The 21,845-nt window shown below is 39.7% G+C and overlaps 1 protein-coding gene across 2 annotated transcripts in view; it reads right to left on the reverse strand.

The window, feature by feature from the left end:
• The window catches only part of LOC126235343 (deformed epidermal autoregulatory factor 1), a 67,794-nt gene that overhangs the window by 17,923 nt on the left and 28,026 nt on the right, over nucleotides 1-21,845 (reverse strand). For both annotated transcript variants that reach the window (XM_049944073.1, XM_049944067.1), the window contains exons 4-7: nucleotides 21,183-21,328; nucleotides 20,620-20,719; nucleotides 20,383-20,521; nucleotides 15,752-15,927 (exon numbers count right to left, since the gene is read on the reverse strand). In XM_049944073.1, coding sequence (XP_049800030.1) covers nucleotides 15,752-15,927; nucleotides 20,383-20,521; nucleotides 20,620-20,719; nucleotides 21,183-21,328 — 561 coding nt within the window. The remainder of the gene's footprint in view (nucleotides 1-15,751; nucleotides 15,928-20,382; nucleotides 20,522-20,619; nucleotides 20,720-21,182; nucleotides 21,329-21,845) is intronic.

The raw sequence follows: 21,845 nt of genomic DNA on the forward strand, positions 1-21,845 counted from the left end.
GCTCTATCGCTTCTTGTTGTGAGGTTTTACCTAACTTTTTTTTTTCTGACATTTCATTTCTTATAAATTGTGTTAGCTGTCCGATGTCCTTTCTCAGTTTTTCTATTCTGATCTGTAGCCTGTGTTGCCATGCTGGTTTTGTGGGTTTCTTCTGTGTGTTGGTTGGTTCTGATCTCTGCCTAGTGTGTATATTTAGTGTAGTGAGTGCTCCTATATAAACCAGTAGTTGTAACTCTTCCATAGTTGTATATTCATTTACACTCCTGGAAATGGAAAAAAAGAACACATTGACACCGGTGTGTCAGACCCACCATACTTGCTCCGGACACTGCGAGAGGGCTGTACAAGCAATGATTACACGCACGGCACAGCGGACACACCAGGAACCGCGGTGTTGGCCGTCGAATGGCGCTAGCTGCGCAGCATTTGTGCACCGCCGCCGTCAGTGTCAGCCAGTTTGCCGTGGCATACGGAGCTCCATCGCAGTCTTTAACACTGGTAGCATGCCGCGACAGCGTGGACGTGAACCGTATGTGCAGTTGACGGACTTTGAGCGAGGGCGTATAGTGGGCATGCGGGAGGCCGGGTGGACGTACCGCCGAATTGCTCAACACGTGGGCGTGAGGTCTCCACAGTACATCAATGTTGTTGCCAGTGGTCGGCGGAAGGTGCACGTGCCCGTCGACCTGGGACCGGACCGCAGCGACGCACGGATGCACGCCAAGACCGTAGGATCCTACGCAGTGCCGTAGGGGACCGCACCGCCACTTCCCAGCAAATTAGGGACACTGTTGCTCCTGGGGTATCGGCGAGGACCATTCGCAACCGTCTCCATGAAGCTGGGCTACGGTCCCGCACACCGTTAGGCCGTCTTCCGCTCACGCCCCAACATCGTGCAGCCCGCCTCCAGTGGTGTCGCGACAGGCGTGAATGGAGGGACGAATGGAGACGTGTCGTCTTCAGCGATGAGAGTCGCTTCTGCCTTGGTGCCAATGATGGTCGTATGCGTGTTTGGTGCCGTGCAGGTGAGCGCCACAATCAGGACTGCATACGACCGAGGCACACAGGGCCAACACCCGGCATCATGGTGTGGGGAGCGATCTCCTACACTGGCCGTACACCACTGGTGATCGTCGAGGGGACACTGAATAGTGCACGGTACATCCAAACCGTCATCGAACCCATCGTTCTACCATTCCTAGACCGGCAAGGGAACTTGCTGTTCCAACAGGACAATGCACGTCCGCATGTATCCCGTGCCACCCAACGTGCTCTAGAAGGTGTAAGTCAACTACCCTGGCCAGCAAGATCTCCGGATCTGTCCCCCATTGAGCATGTTTGGGACTGGATGAAGCGTCGTCTCACGCGGTCTGCACGTCCAGCACGAACGCTGGTCCAACTGAGGCGCCAGGTGGAAATGGCATGGCAAGCCGTTCCACAGGACTACATCCAGCATCTCTACGATCGTCTCCATGGGAGAATAGCAGCCTGCATTGCTGCGAAAGGTGGATATACACTGTACTAGTGCCGACATTGTGCATGTTCTGTTGCCTGTGTCTATGTGCCTGTGGTTCTGTCAGTGTGATCATGTGATGTATCTGACCCCAGGAATGTGTCAATAAAGTTTCCCCTTCCTGGGACAATGAATTCACGGTGTTCTTATTTCAATTTCCAGGAGTGTATTTTGTTGTGCATGATTGTGTTGATAGTTTTTATTGTTGTTTCGACTTGTGGTTTACTTGGCAGTCTATGCAAGAATGGTCTAATGTCTGTATTTGTGTCTTTGTATTCTATATATGTCAGCTGAAATTTTTCTTCTATATCTAACATGTGTGTCATTTCGTGTTTTATTTGTGCTTATTCTGGTGGCTGTCGCAAGATTTTGTTTTCCCCTGATTGTTTAATTGATGCGTGTTGTTCTTTGTTTGTTTGCTCTGGGATGTTTGAGTCCATTACTCTATTTTCTTCTTCTTCTGTTTGCACATTATTTTGTTCCAGTATTTGTTGTACTACTTGTTTGATGTTTTCTAATTCTGACTGGGGTATCCTGTTATTTTTGATTATTACACGGATCTGATCAGCTAGTCGTCGTTCTGTTAAAAATTTTAATTCTGGGTATCTGATAATAAATGTTGTGTATACTTGTGATCTGTATCCAGTTGTGTTGGTTCCTAGGTTTGTTGCTTGGTAATAACAGAACATGAGGTGTCGATTAACTTCATCTGACCATCTCATCCTCTGCCTTTGTTTTCCTTCTAAGGTGGTTGTAGGAAGCATATCCTGCAAAACACCTCTATTTGGATTTAAATCATTTTCCAGTTGGCTAGCAGTGTCGTTACCATTGTGGGCGGGCATAGGGTTCAAGCGTCGTCCCCGACCATGACGGCGCTTGTCCGAGGCTTCTTTAGTTCTGTCCTGAACCAACTCATCACACTAAAAGGGGGGGTTAGCCCTATACAAAGTAGATCCTAAATTGATACAGTTCCTAAACATAGTAATGAAAAATTGGAAAACCACACTTAATATCCAAACAAATTCGAATAATATCACATCACAGCCAATACAGATTAAGCGTGGAATATATCAAGGAGACTTATTAAGTCCTTTCTGGTTCTGCCTTGCTCTGAACCCACTATCCAACATGCTAAATAATACAAATTATGGATATAATATTACTGGAACATACCAACACAAAATCACACATTTGTTATACATGGATGATCTAAAACTACTGGCAGCAACAAATCAACAACTCAACCAATTACTAAAGATAACAGAAGTATTCAGCAATGATATAAATATGCCTTTTGGAACAGGCAAATGTAACAAAAATAGCATAGTCAAGGGAAAACACACTAAACAAGAAGATTACATATTGGATAACCACAGCTACTGCATAGAAGCGATGGAAAAAACAGATGCCTATAAATATCTAGGATACAGACAAGAAATAGGAATAGATAATACAAATATTAAAGAAGAACTAAAAGAAGAACTAAAAGAAAAATATAGACACAGACTAACAAAAATACTGAAAACAGAATTGACAGCAAGAAACAAGACAAAAGTTATAAATACTTATGCTATACCAATATTGACCTACTCATTTGGAGTAGTGAAATTGAGTAACACAGACCTAGAAGCACTCAATACACTTACACGATTACAATGCCACAAATATAGAATACATCACATACATTCAGCAACTGAAAGATTCACATTAAGCAGAAAGGAAGGAGGAAGGGGATTTATCGACATAAAAAACCTACATTATGGACAGGTAGACAATGTAAGAAAATTCTTTATAGAACGAGCAGAAACTAGTAAAATACACAAAGCAATCTCTCATATAAATACGTCGGCTACACCATTGCAATTTCATAACCACTTCTATAACCCTTTAGATCACATAACATCAACAGATATGAAGAAAGTAAATTGGAAACAGAAAACACTACATGGCAAGCACCCTTATCATCTAACACAGCCACACATCGATCAAGATGCATCAAACACATGGCTAAGGAAAGGCAATATATATAGTGAGATGGAAGGATTCATGATTGCAATACAGGATCAAACAATAAACACCAGATATTACAGCAAGCATATTATTAAAGATCCCAATACCACAACAGATAAATGCAGACTTTGCAAAAAACAAATAGAAACAGTAGATCACATCACAAGTGGATGTACAATACTAGCAAATACAGAATACCCCCAGAAGACATGACAATGTAGCAAAAATAATACATCAACAGCTTGCCTTACAACATAAACTTATAAAACAACATGTTCCCACATACAAGTATGCACCACAAAATGTACTGGAGAACGATGAATACAAATTATACTGGAACATAACCATTATAACAGATAAAACAACACCACATAACAAACCTGACATCATACTCACCAATAAAAAGAAGAAATTAACACAACTAATCGAAATATCCATACCCAATACAACAAATATACAAAAGAAAACAGGAGAAAAAATTAAAAAATACATCCAACTGGCTGAGGAAGTCAAGGACATGTAGCATCAGGATCAAGTTGACATTATACCAATTATACTATCAACTACAGGAGTCATACCACACAATATCCACCAGTACATCAATGCAATACAGCTACATCCAAACTTATATAGACAACTACAGAAATCTGTAGTTGTTGATACATGTTAAATTACCCGAAAGTTCCTAAATGCAATGTTAACATATACCGTACAGTTAAAAGGAAGTCACGCTTGATGAAGGTCCGCGTCACTTTCCATTTTAACCAGACTTAACGTCTGAGAAAGTAAAGAAATAGTAATAATATTATCAGAACCACATGTCATTCCTGGCGAACTGTCTCATCATTGACAGGTGAAGGCCAAGTTGAACAGATTTAAAATACCCACAGTCCAACCACGGTTCAACCCCACGACAATTCAGTTTCCAAGTACATGCTTTACTGCTGGATCACCTGGCCCAACTGCAATGGGTTACAATTTTTGAACAGAATATAATTGTTTCTATCGCCTAACTGATGTACTTCGGCCATCTGTGTAAAAATCAGTTTACATCAAATTGCTATTAATTTTATGTAGGGAACTAGAAAGGTGCAAAGTTTTAGGGGTGGCTGCTGCATACAGTACAGAATTCACTATGTTCACATGAATGTTCTGGTGGCAGACTTTATTTAAGAGAGCTGTTCGAACCAGTCACCACTCTGCTCAATTCATAACTCTTTGCACTCTCTAAGTGACCTGCAGGTGAGAGATGAAGCAGCAGGTGTGATGTAGTGACAAACTTCCTCAATGCACTGTTGGAAGTCACATTTGGTTACTTTATAGAATTTATCCTTAAACAACCCCCAGGTTGAAACGCACAAACAGATGAGGTTTGGTCAGCTGTAGATATTTATGTGAAATAAGCACAGTATACACCTCCACAGAGTGTTTGTGTGTTACTACCACTTGGCAAGTGACAACACGATGCGAATGAAGCAGTCATGGCTTATGCTGTGAGGTATCCTTGTTGAAGAGCTCCATCAGGCATTGTGTACTTACAGGGTGTTTCAAAAATGACCGGTATATTTTAAATGGCAATAAAAACTGAACGAGCAGCGATAGAAATACACCGTTTGTTGCAATATGCTTGGGACAACAGTACATTTTCAGGCAGACAAACTTTCGAAATTACAGTAGTTACAATTTTCAACAACAGATGGCGCTGCGGTCTGGGAAACTCTATAGTACGATATTTTCCACATATCCACCATGCGTAGCAATAATATGGCGTAGTCTCTGAATGAAATTACCCGAAACCTTTGACAACGTGTCTGGCGGAATGGCTTCACATGCAGATGAGATGTACTGCTTCAGCTGTTCAATTGTTTCTGGATTCTGGCGGTACACCTGGTCTTTCAAGTGTCCCCACAGAAAGAAGTCACAGGGGTTCATGTCTGGCGAATAGGGAGGCCAATCCACGCCGCCTCCTGTATGTTTCGGATAGCCCAAAGCAATCACACGATCATCGAAATATTCATTCAGGAAATTAAAGACGTCGGCCGTGCGATGTGGCCGGGCAGTTTGTACCGCCACAAATTCACGAAGAATGTCCAGATAGCGTGATGCAGTAATCATTTCGGATCTGAAAAATGGGCCAATGATTCCTTTGGAAGACATGGCGGCCCAGACCAGTACTTTTTGAGGATGCAGGGACGATGGGACTGCAACATGGGGCTTTTCGGTTCCCCATATGCGCCAGTTCTGTTTATTGACGAAGCCGTCCAGGTAAAAATAAGCTTCGTCAGTAAGCCAAATGCTGCCCACATGCATATCGCCGTCATCAATCCTGTGCACTATATCGTTAATGAATGTCTCTCGTGCAGCAATGGTAGCGGCGCTGAGGGGTTGCCGCGTTTGCATTTTGTATGGATAGAGGTGTAAACTCTGGCGCATGAGACGATACGTGGACGTTGGCGTCATTTGGACCGCAGCTGCAACACGGCGAACGGAAACCCGAGGCCGCTGTTGGATCACCTGCTGCACTAGCTGCGCGTTGCCCTCTGTGGTTGCCGTACGCGGTCGCCCTACCTTTCCAGCACGTTCATCCGTCACGTTCCCAGTCCGTTGAAATTTTTCAACATATCCTTTATTGTATCGCTTTTCGGTCCTTCGGTTACATTAAACCTCCGTTGAAAACTTCGTCTTGTTGCAACAACACTGTGTTCTAGGCGGTGGAATTCCAACACCAGAAAAATCCTCTGTTCTAAGGAATAGACCATGTTGTCTACAGCACACTTGCACGTTGTGAACAGCACACGCTTACAGCAGAAAGACGACATACAGAATGGCGCACCCACAGACTGCGTTGTCTTCTATATCTTTCACATCACTTGCAGCGCCATCTGTTGTTGAAAATTGTAACTACTGTAATTTCGAAAGTTTGTCCGCCTGAAAATGTACTGTTGTCCCAAGCATATTGCAACAAACGGTGTATTTCTATCGCTGCTCGTTTAGTTTTTATTGCCGTTTCAAATATACCGGTCATTTTTGAAACACCCTGTATGTACTGAACAACATCAAGAAACAAACAGTTTCAGAAGGTGCAACAGTAACAGACTTAAGATTGGCAAGAAATGAGAATGTGGGAGTGTTTTAGCCACAATACACCATCAGCTGGTCACCTATGCTCCAAGGTTATCATTTTTGACCAGTAACCAAAATGTTCTGGGTCCTGTATTCAGTCCCAACAACTGCTTAAATTCTGAATAAAATGATCAGTTATGGTAGCCAAAGACTCTTAGTATAAGGAGACACCTTTGTTCTACCAGCAGCCTTCTCAAAGAAAATGTAAGAATGGAGTGTGGGGGCATCCTTTTGGCAGGAAACTTACTCTAGAAGGCAGAAGAACCAGCACTGATCAGCAGCATGACGACGCAGAAGGCTATGAAAACAACTGGATTAAAGACATTTGTATCCACAGGACATATGGCATGTAACTGAAAAGGTGTCTTTATGATCTCTCCATTGGCTAAATATTGCACAATTCTCCACTTGACACGGGACTGCTGAAGGTGAAGTTACCATTAGAAAATGATTGAATTACTAATGAAAGTTAATGTTCTACACGACAGCACATCGCATGTCAGACATAATGAGGTAGGGAACTAAAACAACCTGAAAAGGTAAATGTAAAGGCTGAATCTAGATATATTGGAGATCAGCGAAGTAATACAGAAAGAAGATAGGGATTTCTGGTTAGATGAAAGTACGATAATATCAACAATGTCAGAAAATGATACAAAGGAATAGGATTCATACAAATATGAAGGCAGAACAAGAGTGAGTTACTGTGAACAATTCAGTAATAGGATTATTCTGATCAGAAACAACAGCACACCAACGCCAACAGAAGTAGTTCAGGTATGTATATGCTGATCGAACAACAGATGAAAGATGGAGAAGGTATGCTGATATTTTACACACAATTCAGTATACAAGGTGTATAAGAAAATTAATGAGACTGCACGGCAAACAATCTGGCAACACTGTGTTTTTCTACTTGTTTAGATCAGTGTGTTCATCCCTTCCAGACACACAGTTTCAGCTCCATACAGCCATCAAACGATTTTTCGGAGTGCCATCAGTGAAGTTGTGTTTTTGTTGTGCATTATGAAAATAGAACAGCAGAATTTAGAGCAACATTATGCAATTTAAACTTGGAGAATCTGTGAGGGTGATTTTTGGAAAGCTTAAACAGGCTTACGAGGAAAATTCCTTACCATAACCCAAGTTTTTAACTGGTGCAAATCATTTCTGGAAGGCTAAGAACAACTCAAGATTAACCTTGCTCAGGGAGCCCTTCAACTTCAAAAGCTGACAAAAAAGTCAAAAGTGTGCATGCTCTTGTGAAATCAGAATGACCTTTTACAAAGATGTTCTTGAAAGGCTCAAGGAAAGGATGAACTGAGACCAGACACTGCAGTCAAGTGGATGCTGCCTCCTGACAACACCTCATGTCATGACTACTTCCATCACAGTTTCTGACATCTAAACACCCTATTCTCCTGATCTGATTCCATAAATTCGTTTCTGAAATTTGAAAAATATGTTGAAAGGCATCATTTTGAGACTGGATAACATTCAAAAGAATGTTATTGACATGTTACCTGCTCTACTAGTTTAAGCCTTCAAATTCTGCTACTAAGACTCAATAACATCTCCACCAGTTTACAGCTGTCTAAGGGAACTACTTTGAAGGGGACAATACTGTTTGAAAAAATAAAAACTTTGGTAGATAGAAAAATCAGTCATTTTTCTCACACCCCTCATATAAAGTGAATGCAAATCTAAATTCTGAGTGAATGGAATTGCTGTAGCAGGGCAAGGAATAGCAGACAAAGTTGCCAGAGACTATGGGGCCAGTAGTAGGAATGTGAAAGGAGGGGTAATCTAGTTCTGTAAGAAATATTGGCTACTGATAGCTAATACAGCAGTCAAAATTATCTGGAGGAGTAGGTATACTAGTGAAAATATTAGACACCATGAGGGATTATGGTTAGATTACATCATGTAACAATACGAGAGAAGGAAAGTTGCTGAGCCGTGATAGGAACAATAAAAAGATTCACACAATCATAGCTTTCGACCATCAAGGCCTTTGTCAGCAGTATATATATATATACACACACACACACACACACACACACACGTGCAACTTGCACACAAGTCTGCAGTCAGAGCTGACACTACACTGCTATCAGCAGCACCAGTGCATGATGGGTGGCAGTAAGGAGGGGATTGGGGCAAGGAGGGGGAGGGATAGTATGGTGGGAGTGGCGGACAGTGAAGTGTTGCAGTTTAGACGGAGGGTAGGAGAGAAGGTGCGGAGGGGGTAGGGGCTAAGTAGCGGAAAGGAGAGAAATAAATAAAAAATAAATAAAAAATAAATAAAAAATAAATAAAAAATAAATAAAAAATAAATAAATAAAATAAATAAAAAAATAAAAAATAAAATACTGGATGTGGCGGTGAAATGACTGCTGTGTAGTGCTGGAATGGGAACAGGGAGGGGGCTGGATGGGTGAGGACAGTGACTAAGGTCGAGTCCAGGAGGGTTATGGGAACGTAGGATGTACTGCAGGGAAAGTTCCCACCTGCGCAATTCAGAAAAGCTGGTGGTGGTGGTGGGAAGAATCCATATGGCACAGGCTGTGAAGCAGTCATTGAGATGAGGGGTATCATGTCTGGCAGCGTGTTCAGCTACAGGGTGGTCCACTTGTTTTTTTTGGCCACAGTCAGTCTGGCCGAAAGCTATATTTGTGACAGTCTTTTGTTGTGCCTCTCTGCGACTCAGTGTCTCTGCTATATGGTAAGTGGCAACTTTTCTTTCACAATATTGTTAAGTTGCAAGGAAATTATATGAATTTGAAGGCGACTGCCATGTACAATACTAAGAGTGACAATCCCATACTTCTGTCATCTTTCTCAAAAAGAGACTAGTATTTTAAATCTTTTAAGGTCAGTGCCATATTTAAACCAATAATCTGCTGCAATTTTAAGCTAAGGAACAATTTACAACATGAAGTTCAGAAGTACAAGAGGACTGGTGTCAACAAAATTCAATGTAATACTTGCACTGTGAACTACATAGGCTGAACACTTAAAAGACCTAAGTTACTGTACAAAGAAAACTGACACAAATTGGCTTTAACAACTTCGGAAGTCAGCTGCAGCCTTACGTATTCAGAAACTGGCTACCACATGTTAAGAAAAAATACAAGTAAGCTACAGGGAAATATGGGTAATGTGCAATATGTACAAGAACTACTAGGAAACAATATTCCAAGATTAAGAATGAAATGTTTGAATCAAAATGAGTGTAAGATAGGGAAATAGTCTTTCACCCCTATGGTTCAAAGAAGGAATGACTGAAATAAGAGAAAGGTTCAGGAGTGGGATTAAAATAGAGGATAAAAGGATACTGCTGTGAATTTTGATTCATGCAGTGTGGCATAGCAGTTAACATCACTGGCTGGTCTGTTACAGGTAGCCAATCCAAACCATACAGCCAGCAATTATTTGTTATCCAGTATTTCATTTCTGGAAGGGTCTCAAAATTTCTTATGTTTGTGATTTCCACATTCTGGAATATCTGATGTTTGTACAAGTAGCAGTGCTGTATATTAAATTCAGTTCTATTATGGCTGTACAGTGGTGTTTGTAATCCATATGCTTTCAGTGCTAACTTTTACTTCATTGACGACCCTACCTTTGGATCTGGACTAGTAGTGTTATGATAGTGCAATTGTTTGGTGGAGATATCAGATACTTCAAAACACCAGTGGGGCTATAATTAGATTATGTAAAAGTTATTGCCTACAGGAACATAAATACAAACAATTCAGCATTCCTAAGATATATGTAGGCACAATACTTATGGATTCCAAAACAATGGTAAGTCAGCTGCACATGAGGCACCCATCAGTGTTTTCTGGAAATAGTCAGGATTCACAAAATGGCTGAACACATTCAAATCACCAAGAGCAATAGGTGTGTTGAAATTCTATGTCTGACAAATCCATCCTTTTACTCTGACGGCACAGCCCAGCAGTGGTTACATAACAAAGATAAGCTTGACAATCAGGACAAATTCCAGGCTGAACTCAAGAAAACATTTGGCAAACAGAAAAGAAAGTCCACTTAGCAGAAAAACCCACTGAAGAAGGCCCAATGTCATGGGAAACAATACATTCCTACTACATGATTTTTTTCTATGCTGCACCGTGAATGCGAATATGACAAGCTGACAAACTCTCCCACTTCATGGAAGATGTGCAAAAGAATTGTACCAAGCTCTTCTTGTAATATATGTCACAATGACAGGAATCCATCACCTCTGCCAGTGCAACAAGGAAATGCAACACAAGAGACTGACAAAAGATGCACGACTGACTCCTGAATGTCTTCCCTATGGCAGTTGTGGAAGACACCCATGAACTTTCTCATGCTCCAGATAATGAGGAGAGGTTATTTCACAGCAACCATAACTATCTGAGTAATCACAAGATAGCAACAATGAATGTTGACCTTATACACTAGAAGGTAAGATACTGTTGAAGATGGGTATCTTTAGAATCAATCTTCACCAACAGTCAGTGTCCCAGAAAGAATGGACTGTCAGCTCAGACTTCTGCCAGAGCTATGAAACTACAGCCCAGCACCTGACCAAAGCAAGTACTACCCACTCCTCCATTAAGTATAACAGTCCACAGAAGAACAGACATTTGGAGGAGAGAGGACAAAATGCCAACATGTTTCCAATCCTAGACACTTTGCACACTACTAAAGAGAAAGAAGGCAAGCATTTAACACCACCAGATGTCAACTGTCACAACAGTTTTATTTGTGCCAGTCAACTGCAGACTGTTATAGCTGACCTGTGGGACAAAACCCAACAATGCACCCAGGATGAGAAGTTCCAATAAGCTGCGGCTGTTCTTGTTGTCACATAGAGGTACCTGACACTTGCCTAGCCATTGAATTCATGAAAACTAAGTGAAGTGACCATCTACAGAGGTGAGCCCAATGCAGATTGAAGTCCTCCATAGATGACAGTCACCAAAATATCAGTAAATATCATCGACAGCCATGTTTGGGCACTAGTCAATTTAGCGGCTTCATTTTCTGTAATGCCAAAAGCTGATTACCAGCTAAAAAATAAAGACTATCTTCTGCAATATTAAGGTGAGAGTGCTGAAAGTTAAAACTTGGAAATACCTCCAACCCACAAGAACATGTGTGCAAAAATATGCTACTCATGACAGAAAACATACCTTTGAATTTGTTGTTTTAACAGAATGTACTTAATAATACTCTCAGATGGGACTTAGCACGCATCACAAGCAACAAGACTATGGAAGATCAGAGCTCCAGATTAACAAGTTTATTCCAACTAGAACACACAATAAAAATTGCTCTGAGCAGTTATTGTTATCCTGCCGTCTCATCAATGAGATGAGATCCAATCATAAATCGAGATGTCCAGCTGAAGTGAACTTTTTGCATTTGACAAAAGCTATTCAGGGGGGTGGGGGGGGTGGGGGGGGGGTGGAAAAACAGATATGCCAGCGACAATCTTAAGCATTTTAAACAATGGAAAAATCAAAGATGGAATAACAACAATAAGATGAAAAGCACAGGTTGCTACCCACCATACAGAGGAGATGCTGAGCCACAGGACAAGGACAACAGAAAGACTACCAGATTGGGAGAGTTCTGTTTTGCTTGCCTGCAGTTTGGTATCTCCTCTATGGTGAGTAGCAATCTGTCCTTTTCATAATACTGTCCTAAGCATTTTAGGTGGTCAAGGAGCACATCTGATTACAAACTGTCAGGTGCAGTCAAAGCTTATCCCTAAAGGTGTGTGCATTAGGGGCAGCCGACCAAGTCCAGAGAGGGCAGTTAATTCCATTGACAAACAATTGTGCTTCACTACCACTACACAAAATGTAGAGGAGGAAGCTACTAACTGCATCTGGCCCAAGATATGAATGTTTGGCGAGTGTTACCCATTTTGCTACAATTTTTGAATACTTTCAAATCATGATAAAACACAATATCAACACTGCAAATTATCCACCTATCAACCAGCACTTATATGGGATGTTGACAGCTGAACAATGGATAATTTGGTAGGAAGCAGAGAAAGATGCTGCAGGATGAATGGCCTCATGGAACACTAATACGTTGGCAGGTATACTCTATCTTTAAAATGATGTGGACAGAGACTGGATACAATACTGCCAGTTCATGACATTTACATGTAACAACTGAGCAAGACACTACGAGATTTACACCATTCTTTCTGCTCTATAGCTGCAAAGCCGAAACAAAGGATAAACTGTTCCTGTTTCAACCAGACGATACACAGGACGACTACATGAAAGACCTCCTCATCAGGACTGAAGAAGCAAGACAGCTGGCTCATATACAGACCCTGCAGGACCCAGAGAAGGACCTAGACCACTAGAATGCCAAACTGCCCCGCGATATAGCCCAGGACACCTGCTACAGATTTTTATGCTTATGAGGAACATGGGACTGACAGAAAAACTACGAAAGTGTTACTTTGGGGCACATCTTTTCCTTTGGCATGTGTCTGAAATTGCAAACCAAGTCTACAATTATTACCATTCACCAAGAAGACCAAAGCTCAGAGATGTCATCCATGTTCTCCACACGAAGCCCTACTACACTCCGAGGTGCAGATTGATTGAGACTTCTTGTTCAAGGAAACAAAGACTCACTCAACAATGGTGAAGTTTTGATGGATGGGGGCTATCTTTGATGCTCAAACAGAATGTGAGGAGCTGCCAATGCTGCTATATGTGGAACCATTGACAAGATCTACATCCAAGGTGCAGTAGTCAGCTCCAATGAGAAATTCTGAAACAGCATGTCACACTTTTCCCCAGAAGAGGGAGCAATGCCACAGGCTGTGTATGTGTGCACATGCAGTTTGACATGGCTTGGGCTGGTGTGCTTAAGGTCGCCGGTCAACACCGACCATCCGCAATCATTTGTTATTTAGTATTTATCGCATCTGGAAGGTTCTCAAAATTTCATGTCTTGTGTATTCTGCAATATTCCATGTTTGTACAGAAGCAGCCCTCTCCATCTGCTTTCAGTGCCATGCGTCCCACTTCACTCAAAGCACTGCTCTTAGATTTGGACTTTATACTGGTTACAACATGACACAGCCAAGTAAGATTCTCTAGTGACACTGCAACTTTCAGTTGAAGTGAAAAATAATGGGATCTGTTGAATGGAGAGGACAGCATAATGAGTACAGACTATGGACAGAATACATTGAGGAAAGGTGAAAGTAAAGACTTGTAGTAGAATTGAGATTAGTGGTAAACTTAACATAAAAATTTGGAGCATAAAGTTAAGGAATTCTGCTACCTTGGAAGCAAAATAACACAAGGCAGATGAAGCAAAGGGGGACATAAAAAGCAGACTAGCAGAGGCAAGGAGGGCATTTTTGGACAAATTAAGTTTACTAACAGAGTTTAATTTGAGAATGAAATTTCTAAGAATGTATGTTTGGAGCCCATTACTGTGTGGTTGTGAATCGTGGAGCGAGAGAAAACTGGAAGATAAGAGAATTGGAGCATTTGAGATGTAGTGCTGTATAGGGATGTTTAAATTAAGAGGACTGATACGATAAGGAATGGAGTGGTCTCTGCAGAATTAGTGAAGAATGGAAGATTTTGGAAACAGTGACAAGAAGGGACAACACAATAGGACATGTGTTAAGATTACAGGAAATAAGTTCCATGCTATTAAAGGGAGCTGTAGTATGTAAAAACTTTATGGGAAGACAGGAATTTTAATACCTCCAACAATGCCAGCTCATGGAAAGTTGCTGGCTGACAAGAGCTGCAAGGGAACAATTTCGATCAGTTACTTTCATCAAATTTAATATTTTAACTCCTGGTGCCTTACAATATGTTATGTTCTCTCACAAAACCACATCACAAATTATGATGCAGTGAACTATAATAATATGCACTATTGAACCACAGAATTTTAGCTGCGTATTTCAGAATCCTTTGAGATTAAATTGTGGCCAGTACTGTGACAAGTAAGACGTATTGAGGTTTTAATGTTCAAAATTTTAAGTGCTATCCCTGATAATGTCTTCCAAGACAATAGACACCATATGTGGATGCAACACTATTATCATCCAGCCTGTTCTGCGTGTAATGTTGTACAAGACCTAAACAATAGATTCCCTGAAAGGTGGTTAGGACTTTGGCAATCCTCAGGAACATCTCACAGTTACCCAATTTAATGTCAGTAGATTACTTTTTATAGGGATGCCTAAAGAATCATGTTTATGTCACCAAACCCACAACCCAGGTGACTTCAAACAGAACATCAGTTAAGTTCTGCGCTCCATGATACCAACAACCTTATGTCTCATTTGCATGCTGTTTAGAAGGTGCAATAAGGTTTGCATTAATGAAAATTAGTACTAGTTTGGACACATCACTTACGTGCACATTTTGCCACCAGAACATTGAACACAACATTGGTCCATTCCCAGTCTCAACATTTCTAGTTCCTGAAGTAAACTTTGTAGAAATTTGATTACAATTTATTTATGCACAGTTGGTTTAAATATATCAGCTACATGACAAAAATTGTGTTCTATTTTAAAAATTATAGCTTGTTCATGTCACTATGTGGAAAATAACTAAATAAATTATATTCATAACTCTGCAGGAAGAGAAATGTTTATTACAGTTAATTAAGACAATATTGTTTCCCCTTGTTATTTTGTATATTACAGAGAAAAGAACATTATCTGCAACACTTTGTATACTACTAAAATGTGAGATGTCCTGCAGGCAAAATTTAACATGTTGCAGTCAATGGACAGGGACTGGCAGAAATGGAAATGACATTGCGCATATGTCAAAACATGTGAAAAGACCATCAATAAGCTTCAAAATTACACAATTCCATTCTAAAGGAACTATCCCATTATTTTTGCCTTAAATAATTTAGAGAATCCATGATAAAACTAACTGGATGGTTGGATTTGAAACATTATCCTCAGATATGCTTTTCCTATGACTTTTCACTGTTCCACCTCGCTTGGAACATTCAGTACAAAAATAAGTAAACACCACACAAAAATTGTTAACATATTTTAACTTTAATCTGATACATAGCACTAACCTCTTCTAACCTCTTCAAGCCTTCATTAACTGATGATACAGTTCCTTGCTGCATCTCTGAGACATCACCAATAGAATGAGTTGGTGAAGGAGAACTAACCATGCCTTCTCCAAGTCTACTTTGAACAAATGAATCTGTATTATTCCAAGCTTGCTCCGACTTACAATCTCCACCACCTGAAAAACAACGATAGAGTCTGTAATGTACATTGATTTATTGGGTGAGGAGAAGGAGAACAAAGTTAGGGAGGCTGCGAGAAGTGGGCTTTAGCATAATATGAAACCAAGGGTTAACATTTCCAATGCATCCAAAAGTATTAATCTAGTTATGTTCTACAAATCTACTACACAGCAGAATCTTCTGGATGCAGACTAATTGCAGGTGGAGAAACTTTCAGGAATGTCAGTAACATAATTCAAATTACCTAGAGGTTGTCTGGTCTGCCACTATTTAGTATCAGCAGAGTAAGATTTCCAGAATCAGGAGGTTACTTTTTGAAATTTAGCAACTACCTTTATTGCAACAAAAAGTTGCACCACTAGAGCAGCTTTGAAGATGGAGTTTGGTTCTAAACTCACACTGCCTTATTAAACTTGGTCCTATTTCGGGCGGTATGTCTTCACCTCCTGCCTGAAATCTGAGCTGACAAGCATAGCCTGTTTAATGTGAGCTCCAAATCAAAATGCAACTTGGTATTTTTTATTTTATCAAATTATGTGCAGAGGTGATAGATGTGATTAATGAAAAATTTCTAGGGGATCAAACCCTAAACCTTTGGATTTTTAGTGTTGGCACTCACCCTCTTGCTTTGTTGCTACTACTTGCTGCTTAGTCTTAAAAATAGATGGATACTTCGTCCACCCCTGCAGGTGAGGCTTTGGTGTATTACACTTCCACGTGGGAGACCCGGGTTCAGTTTCTAGAACCACCAGGGAATTTTCCTTGGTGGTAAGATAGGAATGGGGTGCTACTAGCCTGATGAACTACTTGAATAATGAGAACTAGTGGCTCCAAGGTCAGAAAGCTGCCAGTGGCAGCAAGAGCTGACTGCTGACACCAAGCCTCTCCACACCACATAATGCTACTTTGTAAAAAATGACTAGGCAGCCAGTCAGTACTGCATGGTCCATTGGGTCTGATCATGGAGTTACACTGATATTTATGAAGATAAACTAAGCAACAGACTGCAATAATAGCTGCAATGTTACTACAAATTCATGAAATTAGCACAGATATTCAATCCATAAATATAAATAAAAAACTTTTAGAAGTAGTGGCTTCTAAGTAATAATTTTGTCAGTTTTTCAGCCTTTTCCATGAATTAAATATTCAGCTTTTCACTTCTAAGTTTGTCCTATTTCTTTAAGCCAGCAATAAAACTTCTGTAAGACACATACACCATGTCTTCAAGTCAACCTAATTAGAGAGGTTTTTGATTATAAATGAGTACTATTTTATACTTTTATGGTGCAATAATTCCACTAACATTAGCACACACACTTTGTGATTACTCTCATTATGAATTATTTGAATGAATGTAACTTTTCCCCCTATCATCTAACTGACAGTTATTTCATTATCTATTTCATAAATTACTTTCCACTAAATTAGTGTGTGCATGTGGAGGGACGGGGGTGCTCGCTCTATTAGAGCATTCAAATATTTGTCAAGGTTGACAGCACATACACTTATTAATTTATACAATGTATATCTTTGTGGTTCAGTGCTGAAGTGTGGGACTACAAATAAGAAAAATCATCAGTTCAGTTCCCAGTTGCTGCTGATATTTTCATCTGTCACTTACCTCATTACTAGCAACATTTGTTATAGTGAAACTATGAGCGGCATTGTGGTTTCGAGGGCATGTGGAACCATACATTCACCTATAACTGCCTGGATGAGTCAGTGACAGTTTGAGGAAGGCAGTGGAATACACCACCACCACCACCACCACCACCACCACCACCACGCCCAGTAAAGCACTCTGATATTCTAAACAACCTTTTGGTTGACGACAGCTTTACTTAAAATATAATCACAGTTCCATTTACCTTAATTTTTAAAATAAAGAGTTAATATTAAAACTAGAATTTGTTTATGTTGCTGTTGCACTGATTAACAGTGGAAATATGTGAGGTACATTCAAATTATAACACCTCCGATTATTTCTCTCAGCCCTGGAAACAGAAATATGCAATTTGTTTTAAAATATGCGTGCACTTGTGACTGTGGCAGAGATGGCAGCCCGTATGGCACACAGAACTTCTAGTGGCAACAGTGAGAGTAAAGACTTTATGATACTTAAAATTGTGTTTCCATTGCAAGAACAGCACAATCATTCATTCCCTCCATTTGTGTGGTGTAACGCCAGCTGAAATTTATCGTCAGTTGCGTGAGATTCGGGGATGGTATCATGAATGTGTTGAATGCACGTTTGTGGTTGTGAGAGTTCAAAGAAAGCAGAACATTGTGTGACAATAAACAGAGATAATATCAGCTGCGTACCAGTGTAGCGATGCAAGGGGTACCAACTTTGTCACAAAAGCCCGTGAATTACTCAACTGATAGTATTTTTGAGTACAGGTATTTCATTCATACCAATCAAGTATCAATTCACGACATCATCGTCCAGACATGAGTTGACAGTAATCTGAATCCGTTTTTGCAGACTAATAGTTTCTTTCACGGGATAAAATTTTATTGATTATGAAATACAATTTCTTGAAGTTTATTTAGAATAGGAAATGTTTAGTTAGTAATTGCACGCCATAATTTATCTGTTTAATATAAAGGTGTTTTGATTTTTGTATGCATGTAAAAAAGTTTGAATTTATGTGCAGCTTTTACTCTTTGACGAGTTACCACTTAAGAGCACTAAGTGCATGTGTACAGTTCACTGACCTGTGCAGCGAATTTCATTTTGTGATTTTGAACCGAATAGAGAGAAATCCAGTTTCATTTAGACTTTTACGTGAGATAGACATCACGTTACTACAAAAAGTTGTTTAGCTTATCAGGAAAAACAAACCTGCGTACTCTATTTGAAACATGTTACATGCTAGCGCGTGATTGAGCTTTCCATTAAATTGCGTATAATAATTGCAAACATACTTGGACTTAATGCACAAAGTTTGAAATTACTTAGAGAGAGAGACTGATGTTTGATAAAAACAAACCAAAAATTTATTCAAAATATCAAGGTTCTGTTTCAATCAGGACAAGTATCAACTTGTCGCTCACGTTGCTTAGCAGCACTGTAATGCAAATCAATTCATTCATCAGAATGATTTGCAACATAAGTCCTATTACACATACAAACTGTTACATGGAATTTGCTGATCGAATGAGAGTATAAGAGTGTTCTTTTCCAGAAATGCCAATAAAACCAGCAGTTTCAAAAGTTAAATTACCAACTGCTATGTAACTACACTGATATTGCATTTCACTGATTAACACTATTCTTATTGATAAATGAACATTAACTGCAAGTAGATTTTGAATACTCACCAACACTGCCAAGCAGTAGTTCACATTACAACCAGTAACAAATACCAATATAACTGAATGGACATTACTGCACTAAACCCGAACGATCAGCTTCCAATTCTAGGGTAAACTGTGCTAGGTGGATTTATTAAAATCTCGTGGACGTGTAATAAGGTTTATCTGAACCCTTCTATCATACATTGATATTTCATATTAACTGGATGGATTATTAGTCTGAAATGAATTCATCCACAACAGATTGTCCCACGCCACTACTAAACTTTTTATCACGACTCTTCACAAGAGATCTCAAGAAGCCGGGATCAAGAAACAAGAAAAGAGGACACATCGGTATACCAGCTGGTCTGCCACAATTGAGCAAGTGGAGAAATTTGTTTTGGAAGATTGCTGAATGAGTGTGGAATGAATTGCCTCCACAGTTGCCATTTCTGCTAGATCTGTGCATGCAATCCGATATGAAGACTTCAAAATGCAGAAAGTGTCCTCCAGGTGGGTGCCATGAATGCTGACGAGTGATGCAATCATAAATTAGATTTCTTTTCATTGATTGTGATAATGGGTGAGACATGGATACCATTTTTCATTCCTTCCAGCATTGCATGAGAAACAGCCATAAAAGGTTGCATGTGTGCTTGATTACGTCGAGAAGTGACAAGTTTCAGACTTTGTGATAATTTTTCGAAGGGGCTGGGGGGAGAACATTTGTGGTATTTTAACTTCAATGTACCTCACAAATGGCAGTAGCAAAAATTTACTTCAAAGCTACAGATCATTCCAAACAAGTACATTTTTGTATTTAAATACAATATACTCCCAATTATTTGGGATAATGTGAGGGAGAAGACACACGAATAATCAAGATATTTTCAAACATGTATTTGGGACAATGTCTACTAGACAGGCGGCGGTGGCGGCGGCAGCAGCAGCAGCAGCAGCAGCAGCCGCAGCCGCCGCCGCCGCCAACTGTGCCTGCTCAGGCATGGCTCTGCAGTTCTTGTGTGCACGACATGCGCTTTTTTTGGATGAATAACCTGCAAATCCAATAATCTGCATACAAATAATTGGGAGTACACTGTAGTTCAAAATGTTTTGTGTCAAACTCATTTTATTTCTTCCATACTTACCAGTATCACTGTCATCACCATTACTACCATCCCCATCCTTTGAAGATGATCTCTTCATTTTTCGCCCCATTCCATCACAGTTACCAGTATCCTTCCTCTTGCGCCGCTTGTACGGTGTAAATAACCGAACTGGTCCTGTCTACAAGACCAATCTCAATAATAATAAACCAACTACACAGAATTAACTATGTTGTTAATGCAAAATTAAAATTTACATGCATTCAGTAACACACTAACCGCATTGTCATCATCACAGCACGCTGCACAGGTACAGCTTGTTGCATGTGGTGTTAATATCCCCTCATCAATTAATGTCAACAGGCTTCGACCACCAAACCTGGAAGGAATATTCTTATACATTGCAAGAATGGAAGTTAGAGGAGGAAATTTACAAAATGTTTAACCAATATGAAAAGCAATCTGTTAATCATCACTGTATTAGTTTATGGCACTTTAATATTGAGCAGAGATTCTGCTTTCTGCTACTGAATTCATAATGAGGAGCTTCTGAGGACACCATTACTCTTAGTCTAACCTAAAGATCTTAAGCAATAATCTGTAACAAAAGGCAATTAAATCCAACGTGATGCCACCTGTGCATTAAAGCATATATCCAGTGAATGTAAATATAGATTATATTTCTAACTATTTACTGATTTCGAGACCCATGCACCAAGATAAAGAACAACAGCAACACCAAGAAGTCTGTCAGCTGTCACCTTCAGATCACAACTAATGACTGTTCTTTAAGACATTAGCCAGGCCAAGAAGTAATAAATTTTTTAAAAACCTAGATGTACCTGATGCTCCTCTTCCAGTCTTTACTCGATGCTCTTCCACATAATGCTTCAAATTCACTTGGGGTGTACCATGCTTCACCAAGCTTTATGCAGCGCCCACGTCCACCAGAACCAAATCTATTTTTGTGTAGCTCTGCACTTGTGTTCTGTTTTGAGAGAAAGTAAACGGAATCAACTGTACTGCATTTATGTATAAACTACTATTACTACTACACTATCAACCACTTTACAACTGTCTTCTGAAATCTGTTGCTTTCAAGACAAGCCGAAAGAAGCTATTAATTCCAAAAAGCATTTATAGATTTTTAAAACTACTAAATGCTAAATACAAAAAAAAAAAATTCACTTTATTAATATCAAATAACAAAAATTGTCCAAAACATTTCTGACAGTAAAAATGTTTGTACTGTGCATAATATTTGTTAAATTTTCAGCTTCTCACACTTAAGTAAGATAACAAAATATTAAAGACTTATTAGTTGGTTATATTATACTGAAAAATAACCAAAGACAAGCGAGCACAGAATAAAGCAAACATGCTTTTTATCTTTGAAGTTATTTTACATAAATCACAGATATAATCATTGAAATTGCACTCAAAACCCCTCAATTCAATAATTTTAGATTTAATATTAAAAAATGAAGATAAACCCAACAAGCTTC

The sequence above is a fragment of the Schistocerca nitens genome, chromosome 1 (assembly GCF_023898315.1).
Source record: "Schistocerca nitens isolate TAMUIC-IGC-003100 chromosome 1, iqSchNite1.1, whole genome shotgun sequence".
Classification (NCBI taxonomy): domain Eukaryota; kingdom Metazoa; phylum Arthropoda; class Insecta; order Orthoptera; family Acrididae; genus Schistocerca; species Schistocerca nitens.